General features: G+C 34.9%; 1 protein-coding gene across 4 annotated transcripts in view; it reads left to right on the top strand.

Annotated features, from left to right (window-relative positions):
• The window catches only part of LOC136034810 (histone-lysine N-methyltransferase SETDB1-like), a 65,897-nt gene extending 43,738 nt beyond the window's left edge, over nucleotides 1–22,159 (top strand). For all 4 annotated transcript variants that reach the window (XM_065716234.1, XM_065716236.1, XM_065716233.1 and 1 more), the window contains 7 exons: nucleotides 206–405; nucleotides 4,910–5,152; nucleotides 6,343–6,621; nucleotides 10,422–10,807; nucleotides 13,405–13,569; nucleotides 18,057–18,286; nucleotides 20,542–22,159. In XM_065716234.1, the coding sequence (XP_065572306.1) occupies nucleotides 206–405; nucleotides 4,910–5,152; nucleotides 6,343–6,621; nucleotides 10,422–10,807; nucleotides 13,405–13,569; nucleotides 18,057–18,286; nucleotides 20,542–21,115 (2,077 nt within the window). In that variant the 3' untranslated portion in view covers nucleotides 21,116–22,159. The remainder of the gene's footprint in view (nucleotides 1–205; nucleotides 406–4,909; nucleotides 5,153–6,342; nucleotides 6,622–10,421; nucleotides 10,808–13,404; nucleotides 13,570–18,056; nucleotides 18,287–20,541) is intronic.
• The last annotated feature ends 466 nt before the right edge of the window (nucleotides 22,160–22,625 follow it).

Below are 22,625 nucleotides of genomic sequence, written 5' to 3'. Positions count from 1 at the left end.
TGAGTGTTTCAAAATGTTTTATAAATACTGTTTTATTTTGGTTGTGAGGATTGATCGATTGCAGTTTGTAACTAACCTCACCTTTGAGATTAGGCATAAACAGTAAGTGATACACTATATGTGTTACAACTTAGTGATTTATGACACAGGAGAATAGATGTCATGTACCTTATTCTGGTTATGTTACATTCTGGACCATTTTCAGATACTTAATTTTCTTCGATGATGGATATGCACAGTACTCGTCATGCAATGATCTCCGAGTCGTCTGTGATCAGTCTGAGCGCGTTTGGGAGGATGTGGATCCCTCAGCTCTTGGGTTTATTAAGACTTATCTTTGCCAGTTTCCAGAGAGACCAATGGTCAGGCTCAAGCCTGGGGATACTGTTAGAGCTAAACACAACCGTAAGATTTTCTGTTATTTTTTACTTGTCATTTTCGTGTTCACTAGATAGATACGCGTGAGTAGCAAACAAGGGAAAAACTGCGACTGAAAGTACTTATTTTTTTTGTAGTAAGCACGCAGTAAACGAAAAAATCTAACTACCTCCCATCGAAACTAACGCTTGTTTTTCCGGTAGGAACAGAGAATAAATCATGAAAAAAAAAATCATCCCATGATTTCTGCTCCTACGAATCTTGATCCGTGCCCGTAAGGATAGGAACAAAGCAATTTCTTTAGTCACACTAAAGGTATGCTCTTGGGACTATAGGAAATGAAATTTTCGAATGTATTTATTTTCTTTTAACGATTACTTTTTGGGGCGTGGGAGAAGGCTTCTCATCGATATCTAATAATGTGGAGAACCACATGACCAGTTCAGTGGTGTTGACTCACGAAAGTGTAGGGCGGGGCAGACAAGGGTTTTGTCCGATTTTTTTAATGAAGACAAAAAGGAACAATATTGGACCAATACATCTAAAACAGGGCGTAACCATAGATTTTTATTCTCTTTATTAGTAGCTACCATAGCAACCACAATTTACTAGGTTGCAGCTACCACTGCATCAACGATTAAAATTACGTATAAAAGTTATTTTTTGTCAACTACAAAAGGCGCTATGTGTAGCAATTTTCTTTAAAATGAGCTATTAAAGAGCTCTCTTTGATGTTTCAGTTCCCTGCTAGCTGCAGAGAAAGATGAACGGGAAAAAGATGCTTTCCATGCAGAATACCGTGATTGCAGCCACTTTCCTTGTTTTTCAAGCCATTTGATTTTCCTTGTTGTTCAAGCCAATGAACTGCAAGTTTCCCTTATAGAACTTTTGGACAAGGTGGTTCTAACAGTGTGTTTTGTGTTGCAATCTGACACCATGTCTTAGGAGGACGGTGCTATTTAATAGCCGTGAAAATAAACGAAGCACAGGGGTGACAAATAAAAACGACCAGTTAGCCGGTCTCGCTAGTCGCTTAGTTGGTCGCAGCTTTAACATAGCATAAAGATAAAATAGAAATAAGAAGGTGTATTTTCAATTTCTGGGGGGGGGCCTTACTCGTAGGCCTGGTTCACTAGGTATATCCATTTGAAAGAAATCCTATGTGAAAATTGTATTTTGGGTGGGGAGAAGAGTGGATTCATTAGAACTGCACATACATTTTTTCAGTATATGATATTATGGAAAACTATAGAAAAACTGCGAGGTTTCAGTAAAAATTGTTGTCCATAATCATCAAAGAATAGGCAAAAAATCGGAATTATCAGAGACATATGTATATAAATGCGTATATATTTAGATTGGTTCCATTGCAACTGAACCACCGTGCAACTCAAGCTCTGTTTGACTGAACCCTCGTGCAACTGAACTCCATGTAACTGGGCACTCGTTCAACTTACCCCGTACAACTCAACCCCATTTAACTAAAGCCCCGTGTAACGGAATCCCCGTGCAACTGAACCACCATGCAGGTAAATAGTTGTATAACTGAACTCTCGAGCAACTTAGCCACCATACTTACATTGGAGAAAACAAAAGTTAGAATCTTTGCATGTTCAACCTTGTTGCACTTGTTTACTTTGTAAAGTCAAGATATAAATGACTGTCCAGATGATTTGTAAAAAAAAGCTTTGTTTTGTTGTCAAAAAAAAAGAAAATGGGACGTCACAAACTCATAAAACCAGGTTTATTTCTCCTTTTTTATGTCTGTTAATGGTGGTTTCCTTCGCCTCGTTACTGTCTACAGGTCTAGGCGTTTACCCCCACCTCTCCCATAGAAAGTACCCCCCCCCCACGTGGAAAATATAGTTTTCCAAATTTTAATATTTTTTTAGTTGTGTTATATTTAGTTCAGTTGAGAAGTGGTAAGGAAAGTGGAAAAAAGGAATTTATTTGTAAATCTCCCTCCTCTTCCGTGCATAAATGTAATTCTCTGGGAAAATCCTCCAGAAACTCTCCCCCTCCTCCCTTTTCATGAAACTCCCGCGCGATAAATGTCTGTATGTTTACCAATAACAAACACTATCTCTAAGCAATGGACAAATTGCAAAACTTAAAAAGATACTCAAACTTCTGTAATGGGGTTCTTTCATTGTTTTGTAGCAAGGGAGAAAGGCAGATACCTCAAAGGGTGCATTTTAATGCCAAAACATCTCAGTTCTCGTTGAGCCTTCACATAAATATAGAATTAGCTCTGAGGGAGAGACAAGAGGAGGTTGGAGGTAGAAATTGTGTTATAATACCCAGGCAGTTCTAGTCTTTTTTATAAATTGAAAGTGATTGAATACCAACCAAACGCAAGGGGTATTTTTCTGGGAGAGATTGTTCACGGGGGGGGGGGGGCATTTTCCAGGGGCAGGGGTATTTTCAGAGGTATTTTTCACAGGAGGTGTTTTTCCTGAGAAGGGCTGGTTCCTGTGCAATTGCTTTTGATTTAAAAAAGGGCCTAGAGCTTCCTATTCCCAATCGAATAATAAAGCGTGATTAATAAACTGATTAACAAAAAAAAAAAAAAAAAAAAAAAACAGTCCTTGGGGCAAAGCTTGTTGGCTATTGCAAGTTAAAGCTAATTAGACTGAAAATTGTAATTTCAAGTTCAATTTTAAAGAATGAAAGGTAATCAGAGGACAATCATCATCTCCCTCTTAACCACCAATGACCCCCAAATGCATCCGATCAAAACATAAAAAAATCGTTTTTTCAAAATAGTCTAAAGGTCAGATAACCATGCCTCTGGGGTTAATAATTCCATCAGCAGCTCCTAGAGCAAGGGCTGTAAGTTAATCGAGCTACTCAATGTAAACCCATAACGTTTTTATGGAAAAGAACATTGTATGAACTGGGAAAAGGACTTATACAACTAGAAATAAAAAATTCCAGTGCACTTTTTAAAATTTAAAAGTGATCGTAGGGCTTTCACCCCACCCTCTTTTTCCCTAAATGCATCCGATCGACAATTTTGAGATGACTTATCGTTGACATACAAGGCGTGTTTTTTCATCAAGAAAAGAGGGTATGTTTGATCCTGTAAATAAAAAAAAGCATGGAGCATAAAGGTCAAACCTTAGGGAAATGTCAAGAAGAATGTCAAATACAATCAAAAACATTTTTTCCTTTTTTGGCTGTGAAAAGGAAATACCAGCAATATCTCATATAGCTGATGGTATTAGTCGTCACATCCTTCGGAGAATGTTTAGCAGCATTTTCAACTAAATCAAGAGGTACTTTGTGGATCCAGTTATACAAGACGACGCATCTGTAATGTGTTGAGGACAGCTGAGAGTATAAACCTGAGGGTATGAAGTTTAAACTGTCAGGACATGTTGAAGGAATGTTGAGAAAAGGCTGGTGTGCAACCAGTCCCCCTCACATATCTTTTTTAGCTGCAATCTCTTCAAAGAAATCTGATCGAATTGCGGTATCTAGATCCACAAAGGTAAAATATTTTCAACACATACATTTTTCATTTACTGTCCAGAAAGGTCTGATACAACTAAAAAAAGAGAAATAATTCAGCTTTAATGGAGCAGATCTTCTTTTTGTGCAAAAATAAAGTAAAACTTTTTTATGAATGATTTTGACAGGCGTTTATATCATGACTTTAAGAAAAAAAAAACAATGGTTGAACATATAAAACTTCTAACTTGTGTTTTGCCCAGTGATATTGCCTAACATTTTTAGAATATTCAAAAACTGAGTTCAGTGGTTCAATTGCACGGGGATTCGGTTATACAGAGATTCAGTTATAGGGTTTTAGTTGCTTGTGGTTCAGTTACACGGTGGTTCAGTTACACGCACACCATTTAGACTGATTCAGATCCAGTTGCAGAAAGCCAATCGGCTCAACGGAGTCATATTTTTGAAATATATTGCTCAGTCAGTCTAGGTTTAACAGTGATGATACCAAGAATTGACTGTGTTTTGATCCCGCGCTATCAAGCGGATTAATTTTAAATTACTTTACCAAATCATCAGTTGTTGCAGATCTTTAATTGCTGAATCATTAATTATTTTTATAAAACTTTGACCTCAAAGTTTTTAAGCAAGAAATAACATTTTCCTTATTTCCTGTCTGTTATTACTCTTGCTAAGGTCCAATATGTTTTTAGTAAAGTCCAGTTTCGGCGTTGTGAAAACCACCTGGTTCTAAACACCTTAAAATCTGTTAGGTTTTTATTCATTACAGGAAACAAATACCGACACCAGACTAGTTTTTTTTTTTTTTTTTTTTTTTTTTTTTTTTTTTTTTTTTTTTTTTTTTTTTTTTTTTTTTTTTTTTTTTTTTTTTTGACGCACCCGTTCCAGAACCAATAGTAGCTATATTTTTGTGTATTTTGTATGTCGACTCTTTACTATAATTCAAATGATACATTTCATTAACACGACTCTTTGGACACTCAAGCGGAAAATTAGTTACCATGAGTTATATTGTCTGCTTATAAGTATGCTTATATTGATACTTTTGTATTTCTAGAAAACTGGTACGAAACACAAGTTCTAAAAGTCGATTATTCTTTGGCTCTGCTTAAATTTCGAAATTCCGAAGAAAGAATTGAATGGATATACAGAGGCTCTATGAGATTAGAACCACTATACCATGAAATGTCGCAACGAAGCAGAGCCCAAATTATCCAAAGACGGACAGTGGCCACTGTTGTGCCGAATGTAAGAAGCGTGGCAAAAAAAAGCACCTCGAAGAAAGTCCCACAAACTTATGGTAAAAATTGTTGACATTGATTTGATTCTCTCATTATCTCCCCGGTTTTCTGCTTCTTTCTACCTGGATTTCCTTAACTTTTAAAAAGACATTTTGTGTACCTGTATCTTAAATACACTATGTCACAAATGATACCCAAAATGGTAAGACACTGTAATTCCTGATTTTCAAATAATTTCCCACTGTCGCATTTTGAAAGGAATTAAAAAAGTTGATGGGGAAATTTTTCTTGCTAGAGGAGGAGAGTTGAAAGGGATTAAAGACCTGATACACATCACTCTAAGGGGATACCAAAAAAAAAACAGGAAAGTTTAGCTTGTGTGGGTATGGCATCTTAGGACTCTTTTCTCTGATTTATTTGTTCGGTTTGGATTCAAGGGTCTGTTTTTGTCTCTAAACTTTGTATTGTAAGGAATTTTTGTATGAACCATGTTAATGGTTCATACATTAAAAATATCCTGTTGTCCTACCTTGTATATTTACAAAATGCCCTAAAATAAGGATTTATTGACTTTTTTGATTGATCTTCCCCGCAACTCGTATAAGTTTCTGGAACTTTCTCTGTCTCTCTTTCTCTGTAACTCATCTCTTTCTCTCCAGCCTGTCTCTTTCGCCGTCCAGTCCTTTCTTTTTATCTGTTCATCGTCTCTTTCTCATCTTCTTCCTCTTTCAATATCTGGCTATGACACCCAATTTAACCAAGATATCTTTATGGAGACAACCAGGTCACCTCTGAAAATCCAAACACCAGTATTTTTTAAAAATTAAAAAATAATGTATGCTGAAAAATAGTAGATTTTGTAAATTCAAATATATTGAACAGAGCATAAACTGTATATTCCACTCACCCTCTTGACGATTGTTGTTGGGTGGGAGATGGGGGATTATAACTTTGTTTAACAAAAAGCCCACCCCTCCTGAGAAATCAGTTTTCTTTCCTGAGAAATCATTCCCTCCTCTCCTGAGAAATCAATCTCTTATTTGTACCCCTCGGTTTTTGGATACATGTATATTTGCAAACTTCACAAGTCTTTCCAATTTTTCACTTTTGATTTGACAAGCATCATATAATATACACAAGTTAAAAACTTAATGGTAATCTAAAATGGATTTGTTTTGATGAATTATGAAATTTTTGTTTTGAGTCTTACCTCTAGTCAATAGCGATTAATCAGTGCCATCAATTTCAGTCGAACATGCCCTGGACAGGACTACCACTTCCCGAGAGAAGGTGACAGCTGAGTATGATGGAGTCGTTCAAAGCGTTGAGGGTCTCAAGAAACCTACCCAAATTAAATATGAACCTCATTGGTGCGGTCCATCATGCATTCAAGACTACCCATATGATTGTGACGATCCAGAATTCAGAACGATAAATCAGTTTTGCGTTCCAATCAGGCTTGGCTGGGATAGATTTGTAGTCACCCGCAAAAATGGAAAGACAAAGACTAACAAAGTTTTGAAAAACTGTATTATGTTTTTTCTTTATTTTTTTTTCCAGTAGTAAAAAAAATAATTGTTTTTAATGATTTGAAACACAGAGAAATGTAGGGACCGTTTGAAAAACATCCTGTGACCCAAAATCTTTGTACTTGTTTCGGCGGATTAAAATTTCATTCAAAGAGAACAAGTTAAATTAGAAAAAGAAGATCGTTTGACTTTTCTTTTCAAATTACGAATAAGGGATAATTTGTCACAGACTTAAACCAATGAAAATTTTAGCGCCCATTTTATTACGGGTCTATAGGAAACTAATTTCTCTCTCTCTCTCTCTCTCTCTCTCTCTCTCTCTCTCCTCTCTCTCTCTCTCTCCTCTCTCTCTCTCTCTCTCTCTCTCTCTCTCTCCCTCTCTCTCTCTCTCTCTCTCTCTCCTCTCTCTCTCTCTCTCTCTCTCCTCTCTCTCTCTCTCTCTCTCTCTCTCTCTCTCTCTCTCTCTCTCTCTCTCTCTCTCTCTCTCTCTCTCTCTGTCTCTCTCTCTCTCTCTCTCTCTCTCTCTCTCTCTCTCTCCTCTCTCTCTCTCTCTCTCTCTCTCTCTCTCTCTCTCTCTCTCTCTCTCTCTCTCTCTCTCTCTCTCTCTCTCTCTCTCTCTCTCTCTCTCTCTCTCTCTCTCTCTCTCTCTCTTTTTACCGATATCTTAGATTGATGTATTGTATTGATGAGAAGTTCACTTGAGATAGAATTGTTATGCGACAGAGTCTTAATGCCACAAGACTAACGGCAAATTTGATATTTAAGTTGAAAAGTAAAATGGAAATACTATTTAGTTTATTCTTGATATGGGTGGAATGTGTACATGATTTGCAGCGTAGAAGGATATTTTGTATATGAAAATGTTTTTTTTTTTTTTGTCAAATGGCTAGCAAATTTGTTCTTAAGTTTAGCAGTAAATTGGGAAAGTAAATTTTCAATTTAATCGTAACCATAATTTTTTAAACCAAAGTTTCAGTTCATTTGAAAAGCCTCATTTTTACAATTTCTTTTTTTTTTCAGATATATATATATATATATATATATATATATATATATATATATATATATATATATATATATATATATATATATATATATATATATATATATATATATATATATATATATATATATATATATATATATGTATGTATGTATGTATCATCTTTATAAGTGAGCAATTAAATAAAAAGAAACAAGTTTTTTTAAATGAAAGTAAGGAGCAACATTAAAACTCAAAACGAACAGAAATTACTCCGTAAATGAAAGGGGCTTTTCCTCCTCAACTCCCCGCTCTTTACGATAAAGTTTGACTCTTTCTCTTAACTCTATTTTTAAAGCAGTAAGAAACTTTAGCGTAAAGAGCGGGGCGTTGAGGAGGAAAAGCCCCTTTCATATACGGAGTAATTTCTGTTCGTTTTAAGTTTTAATGTTGCTCTTTACTTTCTTTTAAAAAATGTGTTTTTTTTTCTTTAATTTCTGGACGTTTTTGAATTAATGCATGTTTTGATCTTCGCTCTCCGTACATAAGTAACTAAAACGAAATTTGCATATTAAATAATTGCAGTTAATCGGAAGATTTTGAGAAAAAAAGAGCGAGGGAGGAGGCCTAGTTGCCCTCCAATATTTTGATTACTTAAAAAAGCAACTACAACTTTTAATTTTTTACAAACGTTTTCATTGGTAAAAAATATACGTAACTTACGAATTAATTTACGTAACGAACTTCTATATTCGTATGTTTTTATTGTGTGTATGAGGGGGTTCAACCCTCGTCAATACCTCGCTCTTTACCCTAAAGCTTAAACTTTGTCCCAATTCCTTAAGAATGAGCTCTGAATCACAAAGGCCGTACAATAAATAATTGAAATTACTTAAAAATCCTTTAGAGTAAAGAGTGAGGTATAACGGGGAGGTAAGCCCCTCATATGTGTAATTAAGTTTTAATTCGTTTAAGTTTTAATGCTGCTCCTTACTTTCAGTTTCAAATAATGGAAATTTTTTATGGAAATATTCTCCCACGTAACCCCCCCCCTCAAATCTCCCCCCTAAATAAAAAAAAATCCCCCTGAAAACGTCTGTACACTTCCCAGTAACCATTACTATATGTAAACACAGGTCAAAGTTAGTAACTTGCAGCCCCTCCTACGGGGACTGCGGGGGAGTAAGTTGTCCCTAAAGACATGGTTATTAGGTTTTTCGACTATGATGAATAAAATGGCTATCTCAGAATTTTAATCCGGTGACTTTTGGGAAAAAATGAGCGTAGGAGGGGGGCTAGGTGCCCTTCAATTTTTTGGTCACTTAAAAAGGGCACTGGAACTTTTAATTTCCGTTAGAATGAGCCCTCTTGCGACATTCTAGGACCACTCAGTCGATACGATCGCCCCTGGGAAAAAAACATAAAACAAACAAAAAAACAAATAAACACGCATCCGTGATCTGTCTTCTGGCAAAAAATGCTAAATTCCACATTTTTCTAGATAGGAGCTTGAAACTTCTACAATAAGGTTTTCTGATACACTGAATCTTATGGTGTGATTTTCGTTAAGATCTTATGACTTTTAGGGGGTGTTTCCCCCTATTTTCTAAAATGAGGCAAATTTTCTCAGGCTCGTAACTTTTGATGGGTATAACTGATCTTAATGAAACTTATATATTTAAAATCAGCATTAAAATGTGATTCTTTTGATGTAACTATTGGTATCTAAAATTCAATTTTTTAGAGTTTCGGTTACTATTGAGCCGGGTCGCTCCTTACTACAGTTCGTTACCACGAACTGTTTGATAATTGTGAATTATTGCTCACTTAGAAGTGGCTTATACATGCTTGGACCCACCGGGCCCAAGCATGGCACGTGGCAGGCTTCTATATATGGATTCTCATTGTCCCTTGTGTTCTAACCACAGACAGTGCTGGGTCCCGGCAGCTTTGCCACCGGTCCCCGCGGGTGGATTCTCATTGTCCCCTGTGTTCTAACCGCAGACAGTGCTGGGTCCTGGTGGCCTCGCCACCGGGCCCAAGCATGGCACGTGGCAGGCTTCTATATATGGACTTTAATTGTCCCTTGTGTTCTGGGTCCCGGCAACGCTCTGTCATTTTTGGATCGAATTGATGACGTAAATTGGTTTGGTTTTCTGTTTTAAGGTTTTCGAATTGCTTTAATCCATTGTCAAAATATATTGAAATATTTGTGCAATCACCAGTTTTTTAAATTTTAAACAATTTAATAAAATTTAAAAAGAGCCTCAATTTTTTCAAATTTTTTCAGCTCGTGTAACGGTAATAACGGTAATGTAACAGACGGACACTACATTATATATATATATATATATACATATATATATATATATATATATATATATATATATATATATATATATTTACTATTTTTATTAGTGAGTAAAAATTATGTATGTATGTGTGTATTTTTTCTCGCATCCTGATATATTCTTACCTAAAAAAAAGCGATTTAGATAGGTCAGAAGTTTTGCCTGAATTTTGGGAAAAAAATAGATCGGTGTTGCTTTAATAGTCAAATATGTTGACATTAAATTGCTGAATGGTCAAAAAACTGATAATTGTTAAAATTATTTTACATATTTTAGCAAGGAATTACAACAATTCAAAAACCTTAACAAGAAAACCAAAAGTTTGAAGCTTAGTGGACGATATACACATACCATTTCATTTCTTTTTAATTTAGTTGTAAATGGAAAGGGAGTGTGGTATTTTAAGCTTATTTGTAATAACGATTAAAAAACATTTTTATCCTTATATTATGTACAAATATTTCAGGTGATAGAGTTGTCTATCGAGCCCCATGTGGACGAACATTACGCAATACGGACGAAGTTTTTAACTTCCTTCGTATCACAAACGCCACTTTACCAATTGACATGTTTACAAGTGACACCTCCGTAAGGATTGGTGTTGAATTTAAACCAAAGAGAGTCTTATACGAGTCTGAGGACATTACGAACGGTAAAGAACGTATGAAAATCAGCTGTATCAACAGCATCGACTTTACAGGCCCACCTTATGTAGAGTATTCAACAGTTCGACTTCCTACTGCTAGGGTTAAGGCACAGATGCACCTGGACCCGGAGTTTTTATCTTGTTGCTCTTGTGAAGATGATTGCCTTGATAGTGAGAATTGTGAATGCCAGAAATTGACAATTCAGGTAATTATAGCTGGCTGGGTATTTATATATTAATTAATATTGTATTAATTAAATATCAGTTATAGCTGGCAATTCAGGTAATAGTTTCCCGGATGGCTAATGAGATACGAAAAACAGATGGTGCTTCTATAAAGAAGTAATTATCGATATTCAACAGATTCAACATTACGCTTTAAGTTCTTGTTTGCAGAGCTCCTTTTTGACATTTTATTCGTACTCTATTTATTAATGTAGACTAGTTCGTGATTTAGCTAGAAGACCTGTCAAAGGATAGGGGAAGCAATCAAAATAAAGTGGAGTTAGTATTTAACTCTATCATCGACCTGGTTTTTACCAAAATTAACAAATCTACTCTTTGACCTATTAACACTCAATGATTGTATATTTACTTCTTGCTTTCATTTAAGAAGGCATTAATCCTTATGATAATTTTTTTATTTGGAATAGTAAGAGACAAACTTCAAAGAATCAAGAGAGAGAGAGAGAGATCGGTATATTAAAAACTATCGTAGCACAGATAAATTAATTTTTTTTTTTTACAAAATCATACATTTAAACAAAAATTACACACTACAACTCAGCATTTAAAATTGATGTGAAGAAAGGCACAAACGAGTTGGCGTAACGATTAGTTCGTACTTTAGGGGGTAGAAGTTTATTTTGTAACCGAGTTCGGCTATTTGGAGGGGCTGGTTCAGGTAGTAGTGATCGGTGGCTCTTATTGGCTATGACGAATTTTCCAAATTGCTGAATAAGGTGTTCTAGTCGGACTTTAAGTGGAGATAAATTTAATATAGCGAGGGCTTGATCATCGGGTATGTCACGGTTTTGGAGTATAATTCTTGTTTGGTTTGGAGTAAACGGTTTGGAGTATAATCCTGGACGCACTCTATGTCGCGTAATAGGTACGCTGTGCGGATAGCAGATGGATCCCACACCGGGCACGCGTACTCGAGTAACGGGCGAACATAACAAATTGAGGCATGGAGAAGACTTTCAGTATCACACCCAAAACGCCTCATTTTGGTAAGTGTCTGAAGGTTTGCATTAGCCTTGTGAAAATGTCTGGTAATCTTTCGTTAAACTTAAGCCTTGGTGCTTTCGAATATCAGCTCTTGTAGCTTTTAATTGTTTTGTTGTATGAAACCCAGACTATATATTATCTTTTGCTATGAGTCCTGTGGTGGCGCAGTGGATTTGACCTTAGCTTGGTAATACGGGACCCAGAGATCGAATCACGCTGCAGGAATGCACTGCAGGGCCGACGCAGGGACCATAGTAGTCAAGAAGCGTCGTTAATTCTTAAATAAATAATCTTTTGCTCTGATCAATCTAAGTTGATACGACGATCAAAGGTTTTAATAACTTTTTCATCAGGTTTACAGGGCATGGTTCCAACCAAGAGCTGGCAATTCAAATAGAGCCAAATTACACTTTCTTGTCACTGAACTTATGTGCAACATTAGAAGAAGATGATAAAATTATAATTTATGTTGTGTATATAGTAAAATTTCAACTTTAACATGTTTGTCTAAATTTAGTCCTTAGAATATGTGCTTTGTCTCATTTAAGCCGTTGGCAGCATTAGAGTTGCGATTGGATTTCAGAATTTTACTGGTTCTTGTTGGATGATGATTAATTGAGCTGCAGTTGAAGACAGAATTAAACATTTAATTTATTGAAGCAAAAAAAAATTGCCAGTTTTTAAGCCAAATCAACCAACTCATCTTAGTTTTGGAACTTTTTTAATGTTTAAGAGTTGTTTAGGACTTCAGGTTTAAGATTAAGTGCTTAAGATAAATCAGTTCTCCGAGGGTCAAACGCTGTATTGGCTGTAAATCGTATATTCATTATTCATTTCCTGTCTGTTTTAGGCTCAATTTAAAGCAAGCATAAAAAATATGATTATCCGCTATGATTTGGCATAACATAGTCAAGACTGCCACTTTATTCATTTATTTTTTTCTTTTTCCCCTGCAAACTCTTTTACAGTTTGCCTTGGAACCTTTTACGATAATAACCTAAGCTAAAAACCTAACTTCTATATTATCCTACAAAGCCAATTTCTGTCCGTAACAAAGGCAATGCCACGTAATGAAAAAGCCAACACTGCAGCAAAATGGAATTTTTGGATAACCGATTAATATTTTTTTGATGGTCCATTAATAATTTTTCCCTTGAAAGCTTTTCTTACTTGATCAAAACTTGAATCTTCATTAGTGTTTCTAGTTTTTGAATGGTTTACCTGTCATGATCGGGAAGATTTTAGACGAGGATTGTAATGGTTTAACGGGGTCTTCAGCCGAGTGTGGAGGGCCTTGTTTAATATGGGAAGGTTATACTTAATATAACTTGTCTGCTAAACAAAAAAAGAATAATAAATAAATATATACCAAGTGTGAAAGTCGCTCTAGAAAGAAAGTTCAGTGCGTCATCTGATTTTTCAGTAATAAATTAGTAAATTTGGAAAAGTATAAAATGAAAATAAGCTGGATAAGTGGCTAGATATAAAGCTATGCTAAAAAGATCAGTGGTATGTTATAGTCAAGACAGAAATGAAGTGGTTATAACCAACAGCATTTTTTTTAACTTCTCAGGGTGTTCAGGAAGCTGAAGGTGTAAGGATTACAAATTGCGGATACAACAATCGTCGTCTACAAGAGCAGATCTCAACGGGCATTTATGAATGTAACAGCCGGTGTTCCTGTAAAGACACTTGTTTAAACAGAGTTGTACAGTTCCCTCTTCGTGCCCGTCTGCAGGTAGGACTGGTTGTGGTACTTATACTTACATGTGGATAAATTATAAATATTTGTTTAAAAAATAAGAGATAAAAGACTATAAATGTTCATTTTAAAAAGTTGAGTTCTCTGGTTGCTCCTCATCAGAGTGACTTCTGTTCCGGTCAAGAAAAGATGTTAAGGCATTCTCTTCGTGATACTGTTTTTCTCTTTCTTTTTGGCATCGATCAAGTCTATAATGTAAGTTATAAGAAAATATATAGGTTAATTATATTTGGTAAGTTTAAGGTAAGTCTAGTAAGTTTTTATGGGTAAGTGATATTTGGTAAGTGAACGCCTTTACTAATGATAGATATCCAAGATCACTTCACTTAAAAAAAAAAAAAAAAAAAAAAAAAAAAAAAAAAAAAAAAACAGTAGTAAAAGACAGAAAAAAATAGGAAAAAGGAAAAAACTAATAGTAAAAAAAAGTCTTTGTAAAAGAGGAATTCAAGATGGAGAAAAATTGCCAGTATCATAAATATTAATATAAATTTGCGATTGAATGAGTCATCCCAAGTACAAAGAAAAAAGGCACTTGCATGGTTCCCATTCGATAGCGTCAAAGTTTGTCAAATCTATACATATTAAGCTGGTTTGACGTTGCAAAATATCGCACAAATACAAAAATGATCAGTGTTAACAATGCTGAAAGGTTCTGTTGAGTAAGACTGCTTGAGCAATCTAGACCCGTTTCAGGGTTTGGTAGCTAGATATTTTGGAGAAGCAAGATTCCTTGGGCCATTTGAACCCAGGCAATATCTAGTCATTTTCACAGTCAGGGTCTTTTTATTAGGGCTAGGATGTGTTTTAGTCAGTGAGCATGAATATCAGCCAACTGAATGCGGGCTGACAGTTTTAAAGAAATGCTGGAGGATTCTAAAGTTATATGAAACATTTGATTAAAATATATGCAATCTTTGATTTAATTGTAGGTAATAAAAATTTATTAAATTAAGTTTACCAATTTAGACCAAAATTAAAATTGGTGTCTCCCAAACGGTATTGATAAAAAAAAGGTAATATGTCTATGTACATGGTAGGGAGGGGGGTAGCTGTGACACACTTAATAATTCTAGGGGTAGTAATAGTGGCTATTTTAGTTGTGATACTAGTTGAAGTAGTAGCCATGGCAGAAGTGGTCGCTCTAAGAACAGTCATGGAGTTTAATATAGCTTCAGAAGCAGTCACAAAAGTTGTTATGGTAAGTCATAAGGTTTTTAGTAGTAGCCACATAAAAATAAACGGTGTACTAGGGAGGGGGGTCTTGGTAAGATTTTTCTTGAGAAGAAACGTTGTAGTAGAAATAGCAGTGGTTTTTGAGTCCCTGCACTTGTAAAAACAGTAGCAGCTATGAATAGAATAACTATAGCATGAGTACTTTCACAGCTGGTCGTTAGTGATGTAGCAATAACAGCATCAGTCGTTGTAGGAGTTGTCGTGATGAGATTAGTGGTCAGTCTGGATGCTTTCCTGAAAGATAAATATCCAAAGATACCACTTCATAACTTTAGCTCTGGGGTTGCTAACCTTCTACCTACTATGTGCTATGTGCAAATATTTGCTTAACTCGCCCTAGTTATTTAGTGTTAGAGATGTAGCAGTAACATCATCAGTCGTTGTAGGAGTTGTCGTGATAAGATTAGTGGTCAGTCTGGATTCTTTCCTGAAAGATAAATATTCAAAAGTACCACTTCATAACTTTATATCTGGGGTTTCTAACCTTCAACCTACTATGTGCTATGCGCCAATATTTGCTTAACTCGCCCTAGTCATTTAGTGTTAGTGATGTAGCAGTAACAGGATCAGTCGTTGTAGGATTTGTTGCGATGAGATTAGTGGTCAGTCTGGATGCTTTCCTGAAAGATAAATATCCTAAAATTCCACTTCATAACTTTAGATCTGGGGTTGTCAACCTTCTACCTACTATGTGCTGTGCGCCAATATTTGCTTAACCCGTCCTAGTCATGTAGTGTTGGTGATGTAGCAGTAACAACATCAGTCGTTGTAGGAGTTGTCGTGATAAGATTAGTGGTCAGTCTTGATGCTTTTTTTTAAAGATAAATATTCTAAAATTCCACTTCATAACTTTAGATCTGGGGTTGTCAACCTTCTACCTACTATGTGCTGTGCGCCAATATTTGCTTAACCCGTCCTAGTCATGTAGTGTTGCTGATGTAGCAGTAACAGCATCAGTCGTTGTAGGAGTTGTTGTGATAAGATTAGTGGTCAGTCTTGATGCTTTTTTTTAAAGGTAAATATCCAAAAATTGCACTTAATAACTTTAGAGCTGGGGTTGCCAACCTTCTGCCTACTATGTACTATGCACCGATATTTGCTTAACCGCCTAAGTGATGTAGCAATAACAACATCAGTCGTTGTAGGAGTTGTCGTGATAAGATTAGTGGTCAGTCTTGATGCTTTTTTTTAAAGATAAATATTCTAAAATTCCACTTCATAACTTTAGATCTGGGGTTGTCAACCTTCTACCTACTATGTGCTGTGCGCCAATATTTGCTTAACCCGTCCTAGTCATGTAGTGTTGCTGATGTAGCAGTAACAGCATCAGTCGTTGTAGGAGTTGTTGTGATAAGATTAGTGGTCAGTCTTGATGCTTTTTTTTAAAGGTAAATATCCAAAAATTGCACTTAATAACTTTAGAGCTGGGGTTGCCAACCTTCTGCCTACTATGTACTATGCACCAATATTTGCTTAACCGCCTAAGTGATGTAGCAATAACAGCATCTGTCGTCGCAGGGGTTGTCGTAATGAGATTAGTGGTCAGTCTGTATGCTTCCCTGAAAGATAAATATCCAAAAATTCCACTCCATGACTTTAGATCTGGGGTGGCCAACCTTCTACATACTATGTTTTATGTGCCAATATTTACTTAATCCGCGCCTACTGTTGCTTTCCGTGCCTCTCTTTCTTTTTTTGTTTTGCACTCTGACGGATACAGGGATTTTGAAACTCTGCTCCAAAACTCGACGTCACGTGGGTTAAAGCTAAATCTGAATTGATTGGTTTACGATGCAGAAAATCCAGATTCACTCATCGTCTGCGTGGTCTTTATACTTCGTTTAACGTAATTTGATTGTCTTGTTGCTGACGTTATACGCTATAATCAAAACGTTCAATATATGTAAACAAATTTATCAAATATATGTAATCAAAAAAACAAATTTTTTGAGAGTATTTTGAATTCGCTATCAGTTTCATATTTATATATATATATATATATATATATATATATATATATATATATATATATATATATATATATATATATATATATATATATGTGTGTGTGTGTGTGTGTGTAATTTATTTACATTGGTACAGTGAAGTTTTAATGATTAGCACTATTCAATCATTTAGAAAAATTCCCTGAATGATCCCTGAATTATCATGAGTTGAAAATGTGTAAAATGTACATATGTACGAAGCAGGGTAGGGTATCGAGTCCAAGGCCAATTAGGCAACGCTGTTCTTGGGCATGCTTGCACCATTTCTATGTAGAGAATTTTTTAGACTTTCTTACTTTGTCTTTTGGTAAAGTGGTAACATTAAATTATTCATCCAGTATCGGGTATTATGGGGCCACTTATAGCCATGAAGTACCCCCATTACTGGTGAGGAGATATCGTCTCATCTAATGCGTAAATTAATTTGTACTGTAAGGCCTGATATTCTTCATTGTAACCGCGTGCTAATATCTATTTTATATGTCAATTCAGCAGCCCATTGGACCCCCAATGCTCACATAATACAGCTGACTTACATATGCCTACAGCAAATAAAACGGATTTTTTCGAAATTAATGTATATCGACAGTTTATTTGGATTTCACATTCCATTAAGAAGATTTAATATCTTAGCCCTATCAACGAGTCTGATATTTTGTACCCATGTCGCCTATTCAAGAAATTATGCGAAAGTGTGGAATATCTGGGCTTAGTATATCATTCCTTGATTTACGAAAGCAAAAAAGAATTCTTCGAGTGAAGAAAAAAAATTTCTTGACAAAAAACCTTCTAACAATAAAAACCTTGGCTAATTTATGTGGGAAAGTGGCAGAGTTCTTGAAAAAGTAATAAACATGCATATTATGACAAATTAAAATTCATAAACACATAAAGAAGCAACAGTAGCGAAGGTAATGTCAGTGTGGAAAGAAATATTATATTATATCTATTTTGTTTATTTGAGTTATGTAAACAGGGATTAAAACTTTCTTCTTTTTTGTCCAAGCTGATTATCTTGGTGTGAGAATTACTTTATAAGCCATTAAAACAATCATTAGTAAAGATATAAGGGTTACAGTCATGATTCGGTAGAGTCAAGCTTTCCTTTTTTTTTCCTTAGCTTCGGAATTTTCATCCTTTAAGACTCTGTCATTTGCAGCTTTTTTTCTTTTTTATGTTATGCTTTTTATAGTTACCATCTAGCTTTTTCTCTCCGTTTTGTAGTTGTTTAAAACTAACAAGCGAGGATGGGGAATTCGCACCTTGGATGACTTACCTCCTGGCTCATTCATTTCAATTTATGTTGGCCAACTGCTGGCCGATGATGAAGCCAATATGGCTGGAAAAATGGCTGGTGATGAGTATTTTGCAGATTTGGATTTCATTGAAGTTGCACAAACGGCAAAAGATGGTTATGAGTCGAATGTTCCTAGTGACGACGAGGAAAAGGATCCGTAAGTCAAGTTGTTCTTTCTTCTTTAAAATGTTACTAACTATTCCTTTTATTGCAAAAACGGTAAAAGATGGTTATGAGCCGAATGTTCCCAGGTAAGACGAGGAAAAGGATTTGTATGTCAAATTGTTCTTTCTCCTTTAAAATGCTACTAACTATTCCTTTTATTGCAAAAAGTTCAACTCTACGTTTTGCACACATAACCCGATGTTTTTCTGGTTTGAAACATGTTATACGAGGGTTTCATCGACCAAATTGATTAACCTTTAAAATAAGAGGCAGAAAATGAAAACAAGAGACCCATTGTTGGTTGTGATTTTAAAATACCATCCATCTCGTTTGAGAGGTGTAAAATGACTTTAGGGTTTACTTCTGTTTTTTCTGATTCTTAGTATTTTGGGTGTGTTGGAGTAGATTACAGCATGAGCTCAATCAAAATTCAATAAGAAAAACAAACAGTCGTATCATCCAAAATTTGTTTAAATTTTTGGCAACTAACCGTTATTTTTAGGGAACATACTAGTATAACAAGATTTTTTTTTCTAAGCTGATAGTTTTTGTAAAATACAAAATAGTTGTGTTTTTTTTATTGATTTAGAATTTTTGTTTTTCAGTTTAACATAGTCTTAATAATTGACAAGATGCTATATGACATGTCAAATGACGCTTCATAACTTTATTCTGAAATTTTTTGTTATATATTTAGGATGATGAGAGGGGACTTCCCCCAAACAGATGCGGATGATGTCTGAGGTCATCCAAAAACGATACGCTTAAATAATTGACATCCCCTCCCACTCATATAAGTTGCTATATATGTCTTTGTCTTTCATATTTGACCTGGTTAACTCTCGCATTTAAAACTGGTTAAACTTCTGCTTAACTTCGTTTTTTATATGGTAGAACCTTTGTTATAAAAATAGACCAAGTCACCAACAGTTTTTCACATGAATAATAGGGTTAAGCTTGTAATGAATCAGTAAATAATAATAGATCAGTTTAGTAATAAACTATTGAAATTATATTCATAAATATTAATATGTTTATAATAATAATAAATTTATTAACAATAATAATAAACCAGTTTAATAGACTAGTTTCGTTTTTTTGTTTTTTTTTTTAAAGCGAAAGCTAACAAATGGCAAGGCACTCAAAATTATGCATGGTAAAGTGAAATTTTCCTTGTGTGATTTCCTGCAGATGGATCTCTCTGTAATAGATTTTGCAAGCTTCGGTAAAATCGTTTCTCTACTAGATAAATTAGTTTTACTTCTGGTTCAAGATATTCGGTAAACACGTCGAAATACGATGCGGCCAGGTCTAGGCTTTCATACCTACTGATCTATCGGAATATATCAAGATTTTTATCTCACAATCTATTGATATGTTTAGACAAGCCAATTATTTCCGATTGTAAGCTAATCTTGTTTAATGAACTTATGTCCTTTCTTTGGTTTCGCGAGAAGTAGTTTCGACTCATTTAGATGAAATTGCAGACCTTGCACCATTTTCCTTGTCTTTTAAAACTAGTTTTTCAAAGAAAAGCGAAAAGCGGCATTAAAAAATGAAGGGATAAAAAGTCTCCTGTACATGTGATTGCCACCACCTTCATAGACTGTCACTTTTTATGCTGAGTTTTATTATTGCTTAATTGAAAACCGTATGAATAATTTATGGAAATTCATGTTGATGCTTGTTAACTAAAAAATATTATATTTTCATAAATTGATTGTTTTTTTTATTTATTTTTTTTTAATCAAGTATGCGGTATGCTCTATTTTTGCTGATCAGTGAACTTTTTAGTACTAATTTGCCTTTTTTTTTCTCATATGCTGTAATGGTGCTTGTATAGGGTACGTCCGCGAGTTAGAGATACACAAGGGAATTCAATTAACACAAGCACTAAATTCCTGACACAATTTTTCCTACTTTTATAGACACAAGACACACAAAAATTGCAAATCTTACCACTGCCAAAATGTACAAAGCTTAAACTTGTATTTGATATTAAGGTAATGTTCTTACGTCTTTGGTATCGTAAAACTTTGAAGTTTGGTAAGTTTTTTATAGGATTATTGTAATTAATGCACACGGATCCAGATGAGGAAACCACTGGACATCTTAGATATAATTAAGATGTTCCAAAAAAGGAATAATTTATGCTAAATAAAATGAAATTTTCTTTTTCTAAATATTCCTCAATGATTCATATAATAGTAATTGCCTCTGGAATAACGACTTTCCTTTGTGTTTTAGTGATGTCTATTCTGATAACGGGAAGAAGAAAAAAAGGCCTAAGGGCTTATTTGGTACAAAACGGAGGAAGAAAGTTGAAAAGAAGACTGAGCAAATAAAGAAGAAGGAGAAACCAACGACGAAGAAGAAATTCATAACGCAACTCCCGATGTTTAAAAAAACGTTAAGGAAAAGAAACCCTCCTACGAGTGAAAAACCTTCAAATTCAAAATCTTCTGCAAAGAAAGAGCCTTCAACGTCAAAACAAGCAGAAGTAGTTATTGCAAGTGTGGAAGAGAGGAAGAAAACAAGAAAATACTTTGGAGACGATGAACTGCCATACACAATTGATGCGAAATCTGTGGGAAACATCGGAAGATATCTGAACCACTCCTGCGATCCCAACGTCTTTGTTCAGAATGTATTCGTCGACACTCACGACCTAAGGTTCCCGTGGGTTGCTTTTTTCGCAAATTGTTACATTCCCGCTGGCTCAGAACTGACATGGGATTACCAGTATGAAATTGGTAATGTGCCCAACAAGCATTTGACTTGCCATTGTGGCGCTGATAATTGCCGTGGACGTTTATTGTGATTGCTTAAGGATTACTCAGCTATCTTCTACTACTGCACAAACGGCATACTTCAATAATTACTTTTTTCTTTTATTTTGAAAATTTCTTGGAATCTATCCATCTTATTTCATAGAAAATGATAATTCAGTTGTAAAACTGTCTTTAAGTACAAAAAAAAAAAATCTTCCTTTAGCAAGATAGAATCCTTAGAGGTGATAGAGGTGAATGGCACTTTCCATGGCCAATTTTTTTTTGCAATAGCCACGAGAAAAAAGCTGGAGTTTGTGTGGCCAAAATTGCTTCCCAGGCATTTTGATCCTGGTCTACTTCGTGGGTGTGATGCTCTGCTTCCAAGTCGGGTTTTCGGAACTCTTTTTGTTTATATCGCACTTGTTGAGGCTACACTACCTTTCTTCAACCTCGTGGTTTTTACATTATTTCTACAAAATTTTCGGACTTGAATTATTAAGCTATTTATTCAAACCACTGAATAAAAAAAGTGTTCAAGTTTATGTGTCAATAGGAAATGTAATGCAGCACCACTGGTGCAAACTTTTTCGTTGTTTTGTTTTTAGTTAACGTTTGAATTAACTGCATGGGTGACCAACTCGTTTTCTCTATCAATTGTAGGGGTTTTGCCAGACAGTGCACGCGCAAATTCTTTTTTTTTTTCATTGTCTTTATTTTTGATTTTTTTATAAAAAGAGTTCTGCGATACTACTTTAACAAAAAGAGCTGTCAATGAACATGACAGGCTTTTTTTTAGTATTCATTTAATTTTTTATGTGGCGGTTGGAATTTCTTTTGGTTGTTTACAGTTTTGTTTTCTAATTATACATTAGAGTTATAATTTACTCTTTCCGACTCCCTCCGTAATATTTCAGATCTTCCCCCAACCCCTCCATACTGATAAATGTTAGTTACTGTACCTGTAACCATGGTTATTAGTATCGGTATTGTTTATACACATAAAATAAATTATTTTGTGTTTTGCTTCCTTTTTTGCTTGCTTTGATTTATGTTCCATGTTGCTGTATAAATAAATGTTTCCAAGCTATTGAGAACTGTCTTTTTCTTTATCAAATTGGTACTACCTAACTGGCTGAGATAAAATAACAAATCGGGTGAGATAGATGAGATCAGTGCAGATCAATGTATCTGAAAAAGTATTCATGTATTTGTGAACCGTTACAATAAATGCTAAATTTTTACTAGCAGTTTAACAGAAAAAGTTCTACTTGCTGGCATACTTCTATCGTAATTGATTTTCTTAAATTTAGTGCTTTCATTATCCCCGGATTTTCAACTTTCTAATACAAAATAGTTCGTGGTAACGAACTGTAAGTAAGGAGCGACCCGGCTCGATAGTAACTAAAAGTCTAAAAAACAGAATTCGATACCAATAGATATATTAAAAGAATCAGATTTTTATGCTGATTTTAAACATATTAGTTTCATCAATTTTAGTTTAAACCATCGAAAGCTACGAGTCTGGGAAAATTTGCCTTATTTTCGAAAAAAGGGAAACAT

This window comes from Artemia franciscana, chromosome 13 (assembly GCF_032884065.1).
Source record: "Artemia franciscana chromosome 13, ASM3288406v1, whole genome shotgun sequence".
Classification (NCBI taxonomy): Eukaryota; Metazoa; Arthropoda; class Branchiopoda; order Anostraca; family Artemiidae; genus Artemia; species Artemia franciscana.
The sequence above is the reverse complement of the archived record's forward strand: the minus strand, read 5'-3'. Positions and strand labels throughout refer to the sequence as shown.